Genomic DNA, 21,261 nt, shown 5'->3' with positions numbered 1-21,261 from the left:
CACACCCCTTTGAGCTCATACAGAGTTGGAATTTGTACAGTAGTGGCCATCCTCTGAGCATCAGTATGTAAGGGGCCACAGCTTGGAGGAGGAAATCTACCTAGTGAAACATGTGAAACCCCTGGAAGACAAAAAAAATGGAGGAAAGAAGGAAGAGTGAGCTCAGAGATGTTCTCCACATTCCAGGGTCACCCATCAAGGTTCCAAACTTCTATTCCACAATTAATTTCTTCAGGAATACATTTTCTTGAAATGACTCACTCCAAGAACAAGAACTGAAGTTACTAGTTATGAAATGTTTCAAGTTTGAACCCCAGGGGGAACATCACTTCTGGACAGGAAGTCTAAGTGGGCAGTTGGTTCTGTTAAGGTCTGTGTCTGTAGACAGGCAAGGATGCTGAAGAGCATAGGTTTGCCACTAAAGCCTCCCTATCTGACCCACCTTTTGGAATTCTTTGACCGTCCTCTCAATAAACACAGAAGTTGTCCCCTCTTGCTGGGTTAGCCATGAGAAATCTCTTACAGTTTCCCTGACAGGGATCCCCAGTGGTAAACATTTTTCTAGTACTCTATTCATTCCCTTTCAATAAAAGCTACTAGAGAAGCAATCCCAGGAGAGTTTATAGACACCAGGGCTATAGCATGCACGTGCATGCACACATGTACACATACACACACACACACACACACACACACACACACACACACACACACAAATACACACGACGTGCAAATATATATATCTGCAAGACATCACTCAAAAAGTTCTAGAAGCTGTGGTGTGAGTCCCTTTCTAAAATGACATAGTAAGAAAAATGAGACTGAAGAATTTAAAAGTAAACCAGAATTCATTTATGGGAGTGGAGAATAATCTGTCCACCACAGCAAATATGAGCTGTGCCTTCTACTTTAATACCCCATAAAAAGGGGAATATGGAATATGGGGAAAGGAAATGGGCTCAATATGAATAGTTAAAGACAAACATATTTTAACACTAGGGTGGAAGTAAACGTGGTCATTTTGTATCTGCCTTGCACACTTTTACCGAGCATGTAAAAATGGCTGCAGGTGAAAAAGTGGCCTTGTGCTCTCTCCCTGAGCAGTTTATACATGCAGGATTTTTTAGTTCCTGTTTTCATCGATTGCTGTTTTCCTGGCAACTTACTGGAATCATGTACAAGTGTGACTCTTGTCTGTTTTAGAGAAACAGCCAGATAAATGACAGGGAGCCTGGATCCCTCCCTCTGTTGTTGGCGTAGCTGCCATTTGAAGGCAGGAACATGAGTAAAAGCCACTTCCCTTTACAGCAGGAGTTGCTTCTGACAACAAAAATACATTAACACATCATCAAGATAATTGCAACCCGAGGAATCACAAGGATCCAGGGCACTGCCCAGTGATAGGATGATGCAACTGTGTATGTATCTCCTTGGGAACCCAGCATCAGATAAATCCCTTAAGTACTTAGGGGAAGTGTAGGCATGGACCATTATGTTGAACTACCTTGAGCTCACATCAATCATTGCACTTTAATGAAGTGAGTGTTTTTACATTAAAAATCAATTAAGATGTAGAGGAGAGTTAGTGTTCAAAATGGCAAATCTCCATCTTCAATGGAATCAGAGGGTTTGACTTTCCCTCTTAGCGATGGAGACGAAGGGATGGTATGGTGGTTGTGTGTCCTTCAGAGAAATAATCCAAAGAAATAGAAGCATTTTTTTTTTTAGTATTTAAAGACTTAAAGAGCATCATGGAGAAAAATAGTTTCATTTCCAATATAGCCCAAATCAACTTTATCTTTACAAGCCAAGTTGTAGCAATCCAAATTTTCAAAAGATGAGGAACCGGTGGGGGCGGGGGGATTTTTAGCAGAGCACCCAAACACTGCCGTTCCCACTGCTCTTCAGGAGCCATGCATTGGCTTGTTGTCACAGATTTGAGTTGTAAACTTCAGCTCAGAGCAGAAGCACAATCACAAAGGCCAAGGTTAGAAGTCCAAGGGACCTCTTGGATTTCCCTACTCAATATGGTGGCTATCTGTAGGTATTTTCCATTATAGGATGAGAAAAGTCTTGATCTGATCAAGAGGGTTTGTTCCCTAGAAAGGATGAGCAACTACCCAGAGACCACTGAGAATGGTGGTATTTGCCATGTGGACTTCGGTGAATCCCAGACACTTCTCTGTAGGAGCCGTCTACCTTCACAGGGAGTGCTTCCCGTGATTCCAAACTCAGCCTGTCTGCAGCCTCTGACCAGCCTCTCTTTATTCACAGCTGTGTCTTCACCATCATCCTTCACGATGAAAACAAATACGCTGAGCACGTCGGTGCCGAATTCCTACTACCCAGGTAACATTCCCTACCGTCTCCCTTCCTCCCACCTTTGGCAGCTCATGGACGTTTTTTGCTTGATGATATCATAAAGCCAAGGCTTCCTATGGCTTTCCTGGGGAAACTGGGGGACCATTCATCAATCATTTACTGTTCTTTCTCTTTTTACTTTCTCTGCGTTGCCCTGCTTACGATGTATGACAGACCCATTTGTGCCAACTGCAATTTTAGGTGAGAATAATCCCCTTTCCCCAAGTCCACTTCAGGAGTGACTGAGAAAAATCAGCATCACTCTAGAGGAGACTGGCATTGTAACTGTGCATGATACCATGGTTAGAAGCGGGGCATGGGGGTGGAATGGGGCCAGGGGCATGGGGCAGGGTGATGCGTCTTCCTCTGAAGTCTCTACTGGTAGGAAGGGTTTGCTGCATGTTGGGGGTATGGCGATACCAAAAGGTTTCAGGGAGCAATTCCAGCTCCAGGGCTCTCCCTTTCTGTGTTCAGAATTGAATGTTAGTGCTGATCCCAGGGGAAGACAAATGACACGTCACTGCTCAGCTGTGTACTTCCAAGAGCTGAATTCTGTCCAATATGACAGTCATAAAAGTGAAAATAGCATCTCATTATTTTCACTTATCTCTCTACGCACCAAAATTGCCAGTTTCAAAAAATAGCATTTTCCTAATGACACCCCCCACGTTATGTAGTGTAGTGATCACAGTGGGGTCTAGACCTCCCACCCGTCCGCCTAGGGCACCCCTCAGCAACATGTCTGTCACACAGTGGAATTTTAAGGGAACTGATGTTCTGAACAGCGGAATGACAGGCGGGCGCTTTATCATCGTGTGGTTTATTACGTGTCAGATGCCACAAGAAATGAAGTGAAATGTTAGCCCAATGGGGCAGAATGCATTTAAAGTATGAAATATTCCCAGCAGGGGGTTACAGGGGAGGAAAAAAAAAGTCCCGCTTGTACAGTTTAAGAAGGGTGAGGAAATGTGACATTACCTGCCTGTGATGAGCAAATAAGCATGGGCTGCTGTGGCATTTGAGACGCATAAGTAACCCGAGTGTGTCCGTCTGGCTGTGTTCTCTTTCTACTACTAACCGTGCAGAAGGGAGCACACCCAAAGCGACTTCCACGTATAGAATGGTTCTTAGAGCTAGAGCTTCCATCCTGCCTTCCACTTCCTCTTCCTGGCTCTCTTCACTAGGCCTCAGGACCCCCAGCCAGGACTCCCCACTGTGCTTCTCGGTTCTCAAAGTTGTTAGATTTCCAAGGAGAGGGTAATTTTCACTTCATCCCAGAGTCCTCCAGGTTTAAGCAAGTTGGTTGCCTACGGAACAAAAATGAACCAAGATTAAGTATGGAACAGAGTATTTGAAGTGAGATTATCCTGAGGCCCGGTACAGCCCCCACACTGGTTTAAGCACCAACCATAAAGGGGGGACGCTCTGCTTTATCCTTCTCACAGGTGAGGGACACAGTCTCACTTCATGCACACTGACATTCTGATCTCCAGGCAGAGACATTTGTGAAGTCACTGGGTAGGCGAAGGTTGTGATGTCTTTGTGTGCTGTGGCATTCACATCCCAGGCTTCTCTGTGGATGTTCTGATCCTGAAGGAACTGTGGGTAGGGAGGGCTGAGACATGCATTGTCAAAGGGAAAAATACATTCAGATTTCACAGCAGGGTTAAGATAAGCTTATTAAACAAAGATCATTTCTCCAAAGGCATTGCCTTATTATTAGGAACATTAATGACATCCTTTGAAGTTGGCTAGGCTTCTTTTCTGAGAAAGTATGACTGGGACAGTCAATTCAAGTTTCAAAATGGTGTGAAAAAAAGTAAGTCCACCAAATGCACAAGTCACCATTTCCTGGTATAATCTGTGTAGCAGAAACCTGGGGGTTAAGTGGCAGTACATTGGAAACCATGGTAGAGTCCCGTGATCTGGTGCACTGTGCATCTGTATATTGCTGGAATCAGATCAGTGAGGTAGGTTATCCCTTGAAGCCACAGGAAAATGAGCTTTGTGTTTACCCTGGTCCTTTGCAGGGATGGGAGCCATTACAGTTTACATGGAGACAAGGACTATTTTGTTCAGAGAGAGACAGAGTTCAGCACAAATAAAGGCCTCGTATCTTAATGTTTCTTTTTCACTTGCAAAGACCCTGTTCTCATGGAGAATTTAATTATATCTTTGCCTCATTTGCTTACAAAGATGAAAGGATGGATGGACGGATGGATGGAGACAGATAGATAGCCGATAGATAATAAATGATTAATCCTTCTCCATCTCAAAAATACAGCATCCATTCCAAGTTGGTATTTTTCAGCTAATTCATTAATGAATATAGAATTAATTTTTAATTCTCAGAAATCATCAGAACTGATATTAAGAAACTTTCCTTTCTGACTCTTTCATCTAAGACATATTTAATTTTAGAAAATTTTGTTGGTGGGTAATTTTTTTTAAGTATAGGAAATAGGTGACATGGGATACTGTTTATCAGTAATAAATCATTTCAAGCAGCCAGAGAAAAATGATTGACAGCTCATTTTAGTAGGGTCAGGAATGTCTACCAGGAAAGGTGATCCATTTTCCTGACAGGTATGGCCCAAGTTCCCCTAGCTCTCCTTGAACACATCTGTGCTGGACAACAGCTCTCTCTGGGAAGGAGGATGTAGTGGTATGTAAGTGCTTGAAGAGGTTCCATTCTAGAGACGAGACCAAGGTGTCATTGTGCAATGGAGAAATATATACAACATTGGCAGTGGCTGTCACTCTGTGGCCTTAAAACTCTTAAACCACCTAGGCTGGGGATCCGAGCATCCCTAGGTTGCTGGTACATCCACTTGAAAAGCTTGGGTCCTTTAGGTGGTATTCCATTCAGCCAGAATGAAAGGCAAATTAATTATATTCACTGCTCAAAATATAAAACGAAGAGAACAAGGGAGGCCCAGAGGGGAAACTAATTAATGTTCCATTTCTTTTAGTATTTATACAGAACAGAGCTTTCTCCTAGAGAACTAAGAGCCCACTGGATTGAGTGCCTCAGCAGGGGTCCTGCCACCCAGCTGATAACTCTTGGCAGTTGCCAACAAGCGAATTTGAGATGCAAATTTCCAGGGGGGCGGTATTGGTGACTGTTAAAATGGGAACGTAGACATTGCTAAATTTCAAAGCAAATCCAAATGAAAAACAAAAACAAATCATAAAATCAGCTTACCACCCTTTTTTTTTTTTTTTTATTTTGTTTTTGTGTCTTTAGCCGCCTTGTAGTGACTGGGGTGTCATTTCAGCAACGGCGACATAGCTCCACACCTGTGTACCACCCTTCATACCATGCATCCCCAGGGGCTTTGCCATGCAGACAGAGCAGGGTTGCAGGACAGGCCCAGCTCACCAAGTTCCTCAAGACTGAGCATTTAGGTAGAACAGTAACAAAAATCACTAGCGACCACTGTGGCTGAAATCCCTGTGAACGCAGAATCCGCAATTCCCATCCTTCCTTATCTATTTTTATTATTTATACATGAAATTGATTTGATATCTCCCTTTAAATGGTTTTTAGCATTGTGATTTCATAAAAATCTTCCCAGTTCATGGAACTGCTAAAGGGATTCAGCGTTTTAAAGAGTTAACCCATAGAAGATGAAATTCATAATTGAATAGCCTTAATTGAACACATGTGCCTCAAACATTTTTAATAACATTTCTGCAGTTTATTAATCTAATTTGCTAGTCATCGCTCATTAAAGCAGAGCCTCTTTAGGCTTGTTTGGCCAAATTTTGACATTAATTTTCTAGTACAATTTGATTGGCTTTGTTCAAGAAATTTAAATGACAAATGAATTAAATACAAATAGCCTTTATTTAGTTATTTCTTGGTTCATGGGGGATGAAAAGCAATTGCACACTAATTTTAACCTCCTTTTTTGTTGAGTGCTTAACTGAAACAACTCCATCCTACCATGATGGGAGGGTTAAGGCTTTGCTGCCCTCTGACCACCTCTCAATAGACAGTTTCACTGAAGACTGACAGACAGCACCCAGTAGAAGTGCCTGTAGTTCTCTGCACAGTACCGTTGCTTATGTCCTGTTTCCTTTTTCTCCTCCTCTTTCCTCCTGATATGTATCCGCTTTAAAGTGCCAATCAATGGTAAGTTCCCCAACTCGCCCCTTGGAGAAGCTGCGGAGGGAGTGTGGGGGTGTGTGTCTTACCCGTAGACTTCACGGAGCCAGTGTGCCACCCTGTGCCGGCCTGCATGTTTCCTGTTGTAGAACGTTCTGTGTGTGATGCGTTGGCCCACAGCGTTTCGTTGAGCTTCCGGATCCCAGAGCATGCAAAGTGACTCATCAAAACATTCCCAGTACAAGTTCCCTCTTAGTGTTCCTCTCTCCTTTGATTTCCTGTACCGAGTACCCATCCGCATTGCTAGCTTTATATGCCAAACCATTTTGTGCACTTTTCTTTTGCTCACAGAACATTTGTAGAGTTTATTTACTCCATTACACAAATTAATTAGCTGACATTTGGATGTGGACAAGCCTGGTTTTACGCCAGGTCTTGATGAAGTTTCGGATTGAAACTTTTACCAATTTTACCACTGAAACGCTGGAAGGCTCCTGTCAATGAGCTTTGCAGAAGCAATATCTCGTTTGGACTGCTTTGTAAGAGCAAAGATTCCCACCTCATTCTGAGCAGTATTGCCGATCCCATTTAAACCTCCGAACATGCAAAATTTGATTTCTGGTTGAGCCGTCCTTGAGCGGAGGGATGTCATCAGCCAACTTGTTAGCATCCTGTGGTCCTGACTCAGCCTGATGGTTCACGCTTCTTTTCTCCACCTTCCTTTCTAGATGAGACCCACACAATGGCCAGCGACACCAGCAGCAGCCTAGTTCAGTCCCATACATACAAGAAGCGCGAGGCTACTGACGTGCCTTACCAGACTGGACAGCTCCACCCGGCCATCCGTGTGGCAGATCTCCTCCAACACATCACTCAAATGAAGTGTGCTGAGGGGTATGGCTTCAAGGAGGAGTATGAGGTGAGCCTGGGCTAGGTGATGGCTGGCAACATATTAAACGACTTGCATGGATCCCAGAGATGCCAGACCAGCCCTAGACGCGGCATCTACTGGTGTTTTCCCAGGTGCTGGTGAGACTTACTACCAAGTTCATATGTGTTCAGCAGGAAAGGAAAAACATTTCCCTTTTACTTCCTGGTACAGAAACATGTGTTGGCCACAGGCTGTCATTCCCCTCCGCCTGCTCCGTCATTTTCCTGAAACTAAGTTCAGTGTTAAATCCAAATTCTGAAGCTGTCTCAGGAAGCAAGTCCTCACTTAGAGCCACTACAGATCCACCAGTGAAGTGACACTGTGAAGAGTCAAAGGAAAGGGGCTGGAGGTTGTCACAGCTCTAACTGCTCCCAGAGTGCATGCTACTGTCATTGGCGCCCGAGGGGACACCTGCCAGGGCCTTTTCTGGGACCATAACATCTTCCTACCATATATAAAATGCAGGATTCTCCTCTTCCTCAGCTTTAGCATCAGCAAATTCTGCTAGAAACTCATTCTCCAACTGGAGAGAGCACTCTGACTTCAAGAACTTTAACTCAAAGTAGCACACTCTCCATTGAGCATGTGTGCAGGTGTGCTGTGCAGGTGTGCTGTGCAGGTGTGGTGGAAGAAATAGAAGATCAGGTTGCTTCTTTTGTTTGTTTTTCGAGACAGGGTTTCTCTGTGTAGTTTTGGTACCTGTCCTGGAGCTTGCTCTGTAGACCAAGCTGGCCTCGAACTCACAGAGATCCTCCTGGCTCTGCCTCCCAAGTGTGTGTGCAGGTGTACTGTGCAGGTGTGCGCCACCACCGCCCAGCTGCTTTTTTATATTAGTAAAATAAGCTTGGGGTCATTTTTGAAGAGCATGACTTCTTGCAATAGAAATAGAACTACATAGGAGTGGGTTTCTAAACTTTGGGATATTCTTTGAATCAATCCCTTGTCTGTAGAATCAGCTCACATTTTGGAACCATCTAATCTGGAACCAGAGTATTTTTTTTCTTTGTTAATTGTATCCTGACTTCTTATATTGCGGTTTTAACAGTGCTTACCCATAGTGCCCAAACAGAGGTGGTCTCTAGTCTGTCTCAGTGTCGTCAGCCTTAAGACTCTGGGGTTCTGGCTGAATAACTTTGTGGAAAACAAAACACTGCAGTTTCATAGACTGCTTCATCCAAGTCCCAGCCTCCACTGTTAGCAATTGGGAAGCATTTTATGAGTCAAGTGATATGCACCACACACTGGAAATGTGGGAAATGATAGCGGTATATGGAGATAAGCAGACTTTACAAAAGTTGGTGCCAGCTTTTGGAGGAGATAATGCACGTGATTAATGATTTCGTGCTTTGCTTTTTTTTAAATTAAGAAAACATTTTCATACAATATATTCTGATCATGCTTTTCCCTCCCCTGGCTGCTCTCAGATCCTTCCCACCCCATCACCCACCCAACTCTGTGCCCTTTCTCTCTTTCTTAAAAAAAAGCAAAAACAAGAAACATACACACAAAAAAAATGGAAAGCAAAATATATAAGCAAAAGAACAATAAGATAAAAATTGTCCAAACAAAACAATATGAGAGAGAAACACCATTGAGTTTGTATTGACCAGCTATTACTGGGCATGGGGCCTACCCTCAAATGTGGTTAATATATCCAGTGAGATGCCACTGGGGAAAAGTAGTTTTTCCTTTGTAAGCAGTGTCAGTTACAGACAACTTCTTGCTTAGGAGTGGAAGCCCATGTCTACATCCACTTGCAGCCCCAGGACCCCAACTGGCTTGAACCTGTGTAGGCCCTGTGCATGCTGTCACAGTCTCTATGGATTCATATGTGTCTGGAAGATATGGTTTCCTTCCTGTCATCCATCCCCTCTGGACTTCCAATCTCCCCACCTCCTCTTCTGCATAGCTCCTCGATGAAGACATCCAATTAGGACCGAATGCTCCAAAGTCTCTCACTCTGTGCATGTTGTCCAGTTGTGGGTCTCTGTGTTAGTTCCCTTCTACTGGAGGAGGAGGTTAGTTCCTTACTACTACTGGAGGTTCTCTGATGCTGGCTGAGCCAGGCACTGAAGTGTGAGTATAGCAGAATGTCATTAAGAGTCATTGTGTTATTATGTTCCTGTAGCAGCACGTTCGTGTTTGTTTTTCTTCTAGGCCCATGGCCTGTGCAGTCTCAGGGTCTTGGCTACTCTGTCAGGGTCAGAGGTGGGTTCCATTGCATGGAGTGGGCCTTGAATCCAGAGAGACAGTAGCTGGTTACTTCCACCACCTTGGAACTGGTGTTAGAGTATTGCAATCATAAGTTGCCTATGCGTATCAAGCAGTGCTCTGTGCCTCACTCTTGGCCACTCGCAGTTCTTCACTTTGGACCCAGTGCTGCTTAGCCTTAGGCTGAGCTCTCTGTCCAGCTTGATTATCGAGACCCACCGCACATGGCACCAATAGCAGCTGAAGCACAGCTGCTCTTAAGCATAGACCCGTCGTCCAAAGCAGACATAGACATGCTGTGCCCAGCCAAGCAGTCACCACCTGGTCTGGTGCCAGCGATCTGAGATCAGAAGCCTCCAAAGCCACGGGAACCAAGCTCAACTGTGTCCCTGGAGTTTTGTTTCATTCCAGAACATTTTCAGATGAAGCTCCACATTTCAGCAGCCCTGAAATTCTCAGATTTACCCTTAGTGGTTCAATGTATAATTCAGTGAAATTGACAGCCTTTGCATATTGCTTCATGCACTTTTAAAGGGTAGCTTAGGAATTAATAGGATTAAGAGTAAGACTTCCAAAAGCATTAATATCTTATGAAAGACAAAATTAGGTTATTGAGAAAATATAAGCCTAATGAATAGAGATGATGTCTTAGTTCTAGCCAATTCTCTGCATGCAGATATTGCTCAAATGTTTATTAAAGATGTTAATGTCAAAGAGATTAGTTATAGGCTCAAATAACAATTCATAAAATAGCTGAGTCCAATTTTTCATGGACTATTTAAAAATACCTACCTTGTGACTTCTGTAACTATGGGCAATGCATATCTGAATGTATGCAAAATTATTTCCCACTCAAATCTCCTGAAGACATTTGATCTGCAGGTGCAAACTAGGATGTCTTACCGCTCACTTTAAACATTCTCTGATTGACAACTCATTAAGATGTGTTATACCTTAAAATAAAATGCTATTTGTTGATGCATTTAAAAAAAAAAAAACTTCCTCTTTCATGCAACCCATTCAGTGATTATGGAAGATGATTTGAAAGCAAATACTCTGAGTCTCAAATAAATAATAAATTTTAAAAAAAAGGAGAAAAGAAAATGTGAAAATACTATCTATATGAAAAGAAAGCAAAGGGAAAGGAGCTACTGAGCGAATACAAAATGGAAAATTCCATTAGGAATAATCCCATCCCCCAGTACCTCACCCCTTGCCCCCATCTGTCATTACAGAACATGCTAGCATTGGTCTGGAGCAATGGTATTGGGTAGATGAACTTATGCAGTTTTGCAGGGGGAAATGCCTTCTAAGTATCAGCTCACATGAGGCCTCAGGTCCTGGCCATCCCTCACTTTGTCTCTATCACCCGATTACTTGAGTTTTGTGGCCAAATCTGTCATGTGAGTAAAACCAAGCTTAAGGAAATTGAGAATCTACTGAGAAGGACTGTTCTGCAATATTCTTGTTCTGTTTTCCCTAAACCCAGGCAGTCGTCATCCTAGTGTGGATAAGGAACATCTTCAAATGGTGGCTTTTTAAATGCAGTTGCCGTGCTATGTCAACTTGACACAGGCTAGAGTCATCACAGAGAAGGGAACCTCAACTGAGAAAATGCCTCCATAAGATTAGGCTACGGGCAAGCCTGTGGGACATTTTCTTAAATAGTGATTGATGAGAGAGGGCCCAGCCCATTGTGGGTGGTACCATCCCTCGGTTGGTGGTCCTGGGTTCTATAAGAAAGCAGACTGAGCAAGCCATGAGGAGTAAGCCAGTAAGCAGCACCCCTCCATGACCTCTGCATCTGCTCCTGCCTCCAGGATCCTGCCTGTCTGAGTTCTTGGCCTGACTTCCTTTGGTGATGAACAATGATATGGAAGCATAAGCCAAATTGACCCTTTCCTCCCCAAGTTGCTTTAGGTCATGGCATTTGTCATAGCAATAGAGAGCCTGGCTGAGACAGCTAGATTTAGAACTGTGACAGGATTTAGCCCCCTCTCTCATGCCTTGAACTGTGTGTGTTTCCTAAGAATCTTGAGCAAGTTGTCTATCCTCGGCAGCCCTCAGTTTCTTCACCCATAAAATGAAGTTACTCCAATATCAGCCCTATGAGATGGTGTGAAGATTTAGTCACATAATGGATTGTAAGGACTAAAATTCTATCTAGCATACAGTAAACATTCATTTGAAGTATTAGTGAGGTTAAGAAAAAATAACTTTAATAACAAGATCCAAGAGAAATTTACATTGTGTTCTTTATACAGAAATTGTATTACAGTAAGGTTTGAGCCCATCTCTGTCATTTTTTTAACATTTTTGTTGGCACATTTTCATTTACATAGTGGTGCAAGATATTTTCATTCAAATATATCTGTGCATTGACCATATTTGCCCCCTGTACCCTTTTCTTTATCTCTCCTCTACCTCTCACTCGTTCCTTTCATTTTTCCAGATGGTCATGTTTCTATGTCCATGTATTATACACATATATGTGTGTATATATGCATATATAGGATCCACACATAAGAGACAACATGAGCTACTTGTGTTTCAGAGTCTGGCTTATTTCACTTATCACGGTGATCTCTAGTTCTATCCTGGCATTTTCCTACACGTGGTATAATTTCATTCTTCTCCGTGACTTAATAAAACTCCTGGGTACACACACCACGTTTTTATCTAGTCACTTGTTGGTGAACACCTAGGCTGCTCCCTTCACTCAGCTGTCATGAATCGTACAGCAATAAACATGGCTGTGCTGGATCCCTGTAGTGTGCTGGCTTTGAGTCCCCCGGTATAGTCTCAGGAGTGAGGTGATATAGCTGGATTATATCGGTGATTCTATTTTTAGTTTTTTGAGATACCTCCATACAGATTTCCACAGCAGCCAAACTGATTTACATCCCACTGTTCCAGAGTTTCCTTTTCCAGAATCCTCACCAGCGTGTTCTCATCTGTTTCTTAATGACAGCCATTCTGCTGTGGTGAGATGAAACCTCTACACAGTTCTTCTTCTCTTGTTTTCTCTTTGAGATTATTGTATAATTACATCCTTTCCTCCCATCAAACTCTTGCATACACCCCTCCTTGCTCTCTTTCAAATTCATGGCCTCTTTTTTCATTAATTATTGTTACATGCACATATTATATATATAGTATACATGCGGATAGAGTCATAAATATAGCCTGCCTAATCTGTATAATGTTATCATATAGGTGTTTTCAGGGCTCTTCATTTGGTATCGGATCACTCACTGGTGTGCTCTTCCCTGGGAAGACTATTTCTCCCACTCTCAGTATTCCTTAGTTGCCTGTAGATCTTTGTGTGGGATTGAGACCTAGTGGGCTCCCCCCCACATCCCGCCATCTCCTTAAGCACATCTATTGATGTCGTCCTTGTTCAACTCATGTTTAAGCAGTCCTGTTTGTGAGACCATGGGTGTAGTTCCTGACATTACTCAAGGCACAACCCCACAGCAATCTCTCTGATGCTCTGGCTTTTGCAGTCACTTCCCCTTCTTCTACAATGTTACCCAAGTTTCCGGCATGGGAGGTATAGTGTAAATGTATCCACTGAAAATAGGCTTCACAACTCAACGTGTCAACTAGCTATGGAAACCTCACTACACCATGATCATCTCTGTCACCTCTTGCATTTAAAAGTCAGAGAACAGAGTAAGCCAGGACTTGGAGCACCGAGACAGAATAAGGTACTTTGCAGAAAGGTGGCAATATATTTGCTAAATCTATACAGCTAGATGACTTCCTCGCCCTGTATCCACATTTTCAAAAATTCCTACTAAAGTATAACTTGAAAATAAAAAGTTGTGGGATCGATTCTATGGATGAAGACTGTAAAATCCAAGAACATATTTTAAAATACATGCTACACCTCTTATTGCTAAAATAATGTTTTTTATATCTAAGAAAAATACTAAGTAATGATATTGATTATAGACCATAGAACTCTCTTCTGAAAGAAAGAGGGAGGGAGCGAGGGAGAGAGGGAAGGAGAAAGTGGGTGGAGGGTCACATTGTGTCTTCGGCAAAGTAAGATTTCAGGGAGGTTAATGTGGTAAGTTATCTACTGCCAGGGATGTGCAGGGTTAACACTGCATTGCGCCACCCTCTGTAAATTCAGTGTGGTGACAGAGCTGGGCTACAACAGCTGAAGATCTAATAGAAAAGTACGTGACCCAGACAAATGTTCAGGGGCCTATGAAGAACTTGGGGACACCTAAGCCAACCTGGGACAAGAGCAACTCATCTCTAAAGCAAAATGGGAGTTTCCCCAAGCAGTTAAAAGAGAGATACTCCATATAGACACAAAGCAAGAGAACAGATGTGTTCTGGAGACATGCCTCAGTCATAGTAGCTGTTAAAGGACAAGAAGTCTAAGGGTTAGGATGACAAAGAGTCTAATAAGTCATACTACGTGAGAAGTTTAAATGTCATGTTGTTCTGGAAGTGGGGAGAAGCAAAGAACACTTCAGAAAGTAGGGCTATCCCTCCTGTGTGGAGATGGACACCTATGTCGTATAAGCAGCTTGGTTTTTAAGTTATGTCTCTGAGACACACAGAAATAACTAGAACTCCAAAAAGCAAATGAGAAAAAGGAAAAGGTTATTTGCCAAGGAAGTATTCCAAATGTTCTGGAATGTTTGGCCTCCAAACCTACTGGAGCATAGATGGCCTTCCATACCGAAGCATCTCCAGGGACAAAAGATTGAGAATCCTCAGCTACTGCCCTGGTGCGCTATGCTCAGGCATTTGGTCTGTCTGCTTTTGTCCAATCCACAAGGAAAACTCAGTTGTGTGCTTTGTTCAAGATTCTTAGAACGGAGGGTTTTCCCCTGTTCCTCTGTTCTAGCCAGTTCTCTGTGCTTTCCAAGTCAGCGATGTCTGAGAATTGCCCGAAACCCAGGGAGGCTTCATTAGCAATCAAGTAGCCCACAGAAGCGTGTCCAAACAAAAGGGAAACGTGCTGTGGGGAAGGGGACACAGAGCCATTCTCCATGCAGGTTCTATATTTGATTTTTGTTCTAACAAGATAGTCACATGGCACGTCTCACCAGGGAGATATGATAATTTGACTCAAAAGAAACTCGGACATGAATCACAGTGAAGAAGTGAGCTTGCTCACTTGGACAGAAGATGGTAGATTATCAACAGCAACTGGCTCAGACCTCAGGAGAAAGGCCTCTGGGAAAGGCAGGTTTGTTTATGTTGCCAAGAGAAATAACCAGATTCTTTCTTCAGAAAGCAAAGGCAAATCTGTGCAGACCCCCAGGGGGACATCTGTAGGGTTCCCAGAAATGGAGACAGGACATGGTTGCACTCGGGGAGGGGGGGGGTGATGTTGTGGGCTCACCTACCCAGCCCTGAAGACCTGGTGGCCTCTAGTTACCTGAACTTGCACGGGAAGTGTGTCATGGCCCTGCAGCTCCACCTTGACCACATGGCCCCTGTGCTAGACATGGGTGTGCTTGGTCACTCACCCTCCGTGACCCAACACTGAGAGTAACAGGGTGCTCAGTACTGTGTTGGGAACAAAGCAGGCATGGTCCTGTACAGTCAGAGGGTGGCCTGCTGGCCCTGTACAGTCAGAGGGTGGCCTGCTGGCCCTGTGCAGTCAGAGGGTGGCCTGCTGGCCCTGTGCAGTCAGAGGGTGGCCTGCTGGCCCTGTGCAGTCAGAGGGTGGCCTGCTCTCTCTCTGTGCTTCCCCAAGGGCTTTCTTCACTGTTGTGTAACTAGCACAGAGACCCTTTGAGGAGCCAAACAGAAAGACAGTGACCTTCGGTAGGCAAGCAACATACTATTCTCAAGAGTATGCATTGATGAATCTGTACAATTTAGATGAAAAAAAAAACATAGCCCTTCCAAACAGGACGTCCTGGGATGCACAGTTAATAGTTTCACTCTGAGGCAAGGAAGTTCATTTTCCTGTTGCTAGAACTCAAACTTAGGAGAAGCATAAATAATTCTTTGCACCTTATTCTTCAAAATAATGTGTTGATACATCTCACTGTATTTAGGAAACGCTGGTATATCCCACTTATTTTCCTCATACATCTCTCTCCAGGGTACAAACTCTGGTTGTTTAATTTTCTAATTGAACATGGAGATTGTATTTTTGTTTTTGGGGTTTTTTGTTTTGTTTTGTTTTGGTTTTGGTTCTTTGTTTTTTTTGTTTTTTTTTTTTGTCAGTTTGAAGTGGGGGAGTAGAAAACAGTATGTCAAAATCTCCAAGCTTAAGTAGAGGAAATGATAAAAATTTCTCTCTGAAATTTTGAGATTGCCTCCAGCTCTTTGGGTAAGTTAGTTGTGTGTGTGTTTGCAGATACTGTATTTCTAAGGAACTTGGATTTTCTTCAAATGTGCTAGCTGTTCTATTTTAAATATTTGAGTTCTCTCTCTCTCTCTCTCTCTCTCTCCTCTCTCCCTCTTCCTCTCCCTCTCTCCATCTTTTCCCTATTGTCTAAGTAAAATAGTTAAATACAAGCACGATATTTTACATGATGACCTTGCAGCCTAAGGAAGAATTATCATTGAATGTCTCCCTACCTAACCTATGCCTGGGTTTTCTTCACTTGGCTCCCCACTTAGAAAAGTCAGCAGATCACCACTCAACCTCTGATCTCTGCAGAGATAAAGCCTAACTTCTCACTTCCAGATGCCCCAAGCTGCAGGGGGCCAGGGGAAGGTCCCTGGGTCCTCAGAAGGCCCAGCACCAGACACCTGGCTCTGGTCCCTTGGGTTGACAGACAAGGTGAAGTTCAGGCAGCTCCTTAGTTGGGTTCTTGCAGAGATAGGAGCAAGTAGAATGCAAAGCATTGTGTGTGACTCAGCTGCTGGAACCCCTTCACTCAGTGACTGTTCACCGTCCCGAGTGGGAGCACCTGCTCTCCCCTCCAGCCCACACACTTCTCAGATAAGCTTTTCAGTTCCCATTTCATGTTCTCCAGCGCCAGCTGAGTCCATTAATGGCCACAATCAGAGCAGGTTATTCTCTGTCCCACAGGATGCTAACCGTACAAAACAAAACCACTGAAAGCTGGGGATGGGGCGTGGGGACAGGGGTTGCTGGCAGGCCCGGTAGGTACTTCAGGAGCGGCAACAGCTGCGCCTCCAGCGCCAGAAGCGGCCAAGTGATTTTTTGACACGTTCTGTTCTTTAATGACTGTGTTGATGGTGAGCCAGGTCCGTAAGGAAATGATAACAATTTCCCTCTGAAATTTTGAGATTGCCTCCAGCTCTTTGGGCAAGTTAGTTGTATGTGTGTTTGCAGATACTGTTTTACTGGATTAAAAAAAAAGAAAGGAAGGAATAAAGGGAGGGAGGGAGAGAGGGAGAGGGGGAGAGAGAGAATGAGAGAGAGAGAGAGAGAGAGAGAGAGAGGGAGAGAACTCTGTTTTCTGCTTCCTGCTTGTGAATTGGTTTGTGAGCGCTCAGCTGTTCCATTTGCTATGTCTGGCTGCTGCCACAATTCCCTGCTGTGATGGTAATGGACTCTTACCCTTCTAGAACATAAGCCCAAATATTTTCTGCTATTAAAAAGAAATCTACGTTTTTTTTTCCATGTTATGTGTCTGTGTTGAGTTGTGTGTGTATATGTGTGTGTGCTTGTGTGCACGTGTCTGTGGATGTGTGCCTTCACACATGTGGATGTGTGTGCACATGGGAGGCCAGAGGAGGACGTTTGGAATCCTGCTCTGTCACTCTTCACCTTACTCCTTTGGGACAGGGTCTCCCACTAAGCCTGGAAGGAGGCTGGCAGCCAGCCGCCCTCAGCGATCCTCCTTTCTCCACCCCCAACATGGCTGGGGTTACAGGTGTGTGCACAACCACGCTTTGCTTGTTATGTGGGTCCTCGGGCCTTGAACTCAGATCCTCATGCTTGCTCAGCAAGGGCTCTTACCTACTGAACCATCTCCTCGGCCCCGTGATTTTAAAAAAGGCCATGGAGGGAAGCAGTTTTATTGTGTGTACTTGATTTGGTTTTTATCAAGGAGCTGTATGCCAGGGATTGTTTTCTTTATTGCCTCTCGTTGCCTTGCTTCCAGAGTCTCAAATTTCAGCTGATTCTACCTCCAGTTCCTTTGGCCCTAGCCTTTACTGACGTCATGTAGGAGCTCCAGCTTGAGGGAATTAGGTTAGACGTTGTTATTTCCTGGGGCTTCGTCCTTGTTCTGATGATAGTTCATGGCGGTTAACGTTTTCTCGTTTCTTGGAAGTACTTTTTAGGTAGCTGTCTGGTTTCCATTTGGAAGCTGGTTCTTAGAATTTTCTTTATCTTACCTGAGAGAAGTTAAGCAATTTTCCCACTTGTTAACATGCTTTTAGCGTCAGATGCCATTAGCCACAAGTATTTTCACAGGGGCCGTGGCCCCAAAGGGGTTGTCAGTGTGCCTGTGTCCCAGCGTCTGTTAGACATCATGTCTTTCTTGCATCCTTTGTGCCTTTGATTAACTTGATGGTGTCACTACCCACTCACAAGGTCGCGGCTGCCTGGCCCCACTCTCCCTGCACACCAGCAGGTCACAAGTCTCAAGAGCTTTGCTCCTAACAATTTTTCAGTCTGTCTCCTCCTCCTCCTGATCCCACCGCCTATCCCTCATCACTTAAGTGGGTAGTAGGGTCCCCCCCCCTTTGTACCCTACATTTGTTCTCTCCTCTGCACATCTGTCTCTTGCCCTATGGCCAGTTTTTCATCGTAAGACATTTATGCCCTTACACTTGACTAATGTTCGAAAACCTATTGGCTCTTTCAGAAACCAGGAGGCAGTGTAGCGTCCTCGGCCTCTCTAGATATATAGATGTGCATCCGGCTCTTGCTTTGGGCTTTGGTTTCAACCTCAGCTGCTGCTCACCAGTTTCCTTTGCTCAGCCCTGCGTTTCCTCCCATCCCAGCACACCTGTGACTCTGGGCTGGGCCTGATGTGTAGCCTCTGCAGAGAGTGACTTCCAGGACCTTTACTCAATAGATCCCTTCAGACCTAGCTCAGTGAGCCCCATCCCAGGTCTTCCTGGTCTCCCCATCAGAGACAACAGTTCCTCCACAATCCCAAGCTCTATATTTTAACAGTAGTAAACAGTATAGTAACTGGTAACACAATATACTATGTGTTACTTGATTTATTCTATTGATATATGATAAGTATGAAATACTTCTACTTGATTAATTGATTTCTATGTATTTAAACACATATACTTTATATGGGGGAAAATGATAAAGATGGGTGTAACTAATCAGTCCAAATTCAGAAACTTCAGAATATAGAGAGGCATTTATTTGAGGTCTTGCAGTTCAGGGATGCAGGCTCAGATAGCTCTGAACTAAAGGTCCTAAGACTAACAGTAGGAACTTTATGTGGTTCACTGGACATTGAGAAAAGACAGGGGCTATATGAATGATAGAAAATACAGAAAGTCTAGACAGATTGGAGACGACTACAAAGCAAGAGTCCATCTGTGTCCTCCAGGCCCAGTGCGAGCTCCTGCAGATCTGTGCTCACCAATACAGGGACCAGAGTTCACAGTCTAGGCAGCAGCTGATGGATGTGAGTCCTACCTACTAAAGGCCTCCAGGCTCCATTTTGGAATCTCTTTCAATGTTACTTTTGCCTAAAAATTTCCTTTATTTCTCTCAACTATTAAAAAAATACAGACTTGGAGTCCGAGGACTACAGCTCAGTTGTGGGAACGGTTGCTTAACTTGAGTTCATTTGAGCTCCAACACCCAGTGAACCAAGTGTTATAACACATGCCCATAACCCAACACCTGGACACGGAAGCAGGAAGATCAGAAATCCAGAACCATCCTTGTCTACATAGGGAGTCCAGGGCCATCCTTGTCTACATAGGGACTACAGGGCCATCCTTGTCTACATAGGGACTGCAGGGCCATCCTTGTCTACATAGGGAGTCCAGAGTCATCCTTGTCTACATAGGGAGTCCAGGGCCATCCTTGTCTACATAGGGAGTCCAGGGCCATCCTCGTCTACATAGGGAGTCCAGGGCCATCCTTGTCTACATAGGGACTTCAGGGCCATCCTTGTCTACATAAGGAGTCCAGGGTCATCCTTGTCTACATAGAGAGTCCACTACAGGCCTCAGATATCAGATCCCCAAGCCCTGCAAATGTTATAGCCCTTTTGTAAGCCTAGAAATTGGGATTTTTTTTTTATCCCTCAGTGGCAGCCAGTATTCCAGCTCTTGGCCCTAAAGACTCGGTACCTGTAACCAGGGCCTGCCGTTTATTTCCTCTGGTTCTTCGTAGCTTTTTTTCCTTCTTCAGTCTCAGCCCTCTGCCGTCTCTTGGCAACTCTCTCTCCCTCCCTCCACCCTTCAGCATCCTGCCCTGGCCAGTCAGCTCTTGAACTGCTGCTGCTTTAGCTGTCAACCAGCTGGCAGCTGGCCACGTTCAGAGATGGCTGCTGACCACGCAGCGGCGGCTACCACTGCCTCCGTCATTACTGTCCCCTCTGCTGCCGCTGCTGCTGCTGCTGCTTTCTTCTTGAGACCCATTCAGCACACAATGCTGCAAAGAGGAATGAGGAGACTATTCCTCATTGGGACAACTGTTGCAACACAGGAGGGTGTCTCCAGCAGCTCACTAAAGTAAAGCGGAACAGCCTGCTTCTATAGACAGAGCAGGGGTGATTGGACCAACCCTAGCACACTTTGTTGGCGCCCAATCACAGCCATGGAAGTTTATGTGTGAGTCAGTCACAGCCTTGCTTCTTTAGAGACAATCCCAGTGACCCCTCTGCTAGGCCACTTAATGAGGTGCTCCCACTCTGGCCAAGGTGTACATGTTTGAGGGGTCATCTAGAGCCTAGTACACAGTCTTTCAAACAACCTCCACTGGGCTGCACCTTCAGGAGTCGGACAATCAGCTGCAATCCTTGTAAAGCTTTCTCAGGTGTACACAGAGTGTTCACAATGGCTGGTGCTGATAATACATGGCTGGTGCTGATGATACAGGAATGCTCTGACTCACTTTTGGACTGATTATCCTTTTGCTCGTGGCATCCAGGGAAGCCAGGCAGAATCCAAGTGCTGCTAACTAGGAACCAAACTGTCCCATCCCCAAAATCTACAGGAAAAAGAACATCAAAAATGACTTTTTTCAATAAGAACTTAAAATTAACAAGTAGTGATTTTAACAGTGTTTGAAGAGTACTTAATATACCTTTCCCAGTATCCCACCTCTCACTCCCAAGAACAGTGTCTGAGTAATTACTGAGTAATTTGAAAGGATTGGGCTTGGAATGTTCAGCCCCAACCACTGACTTCCAGGAGAAGGAAGCAGGGGCCAGCTGGAGACAGCATGTGTAAAAACAAGCGACCAGCAAGATTTGATGAGCTTCTGGGTAGCTGAACATGTGGAGGTACTAGAAGCATAGTGAACCCACAAGTACCACCCAAGCTCATTACCCCCTTACCATGCTCCGTGAATCTCTTCATCTGGCTGTTCATTTCTCTGTAACATCCTTCATCATAACAGATAAACAAATGTTACTTTGAGCCATCCTTATACATGTATCAAACCTGCGGGGAGGGAAGGGGCATGTCATGGGAACTATGCCTTGTAGTCAGTTGGTAGGTTGGAGGATAGATGGTTGTTGTTGTTTGATATCCTGAT

General features: G+C 44.3%; 1 protein-coding gene across 2 annotated transcripts in view; it reads left to right on the top strand.

Moving 5' to 3' along the window:
- Ptprm (protein tyrosine phosphatase receptor type M) overlaps positions 1–21,261 on the top strand; it is a 713,675-nt gene that overhangs the window by 563,747 nt on the left and 128,667 nt on the right. For both annotated transcript variants that reach the window (XM_059277901.1, XM_059277900.1), the window contains exons 16-17: positions 2,275–2,349; positions 7,201–7,391. In XM_059277901.1, coding sequence (XP_059133884.1) covers positions 2,275–2,349; positions 7,201–7,391 — 266 coding nt within the window. The remainder of the gene's footprint in view (positions 1–2,274; positions 2,350–7,200; positions 7,392–21,261) is intronic.

This window comes from Peromyscus eremicus, chromosome 13 (genome assembly GCF_949786415.1).
Source record: "Peromyscus eremicus chromosome 13, PerEre_H2_v1, whole genome shotgun sequence".
Taxonomy (NCBI): Eukaryota; Metazoa; Chordata; class Mammalia; order Rodentia; family Cricetidae; genus Peromyscus; species Peromyscus eremicus.
Note: the sequence above shows the minus strand (reverse complement) of the source record. Positions and strands in the feature narration are given on the sequence as shown.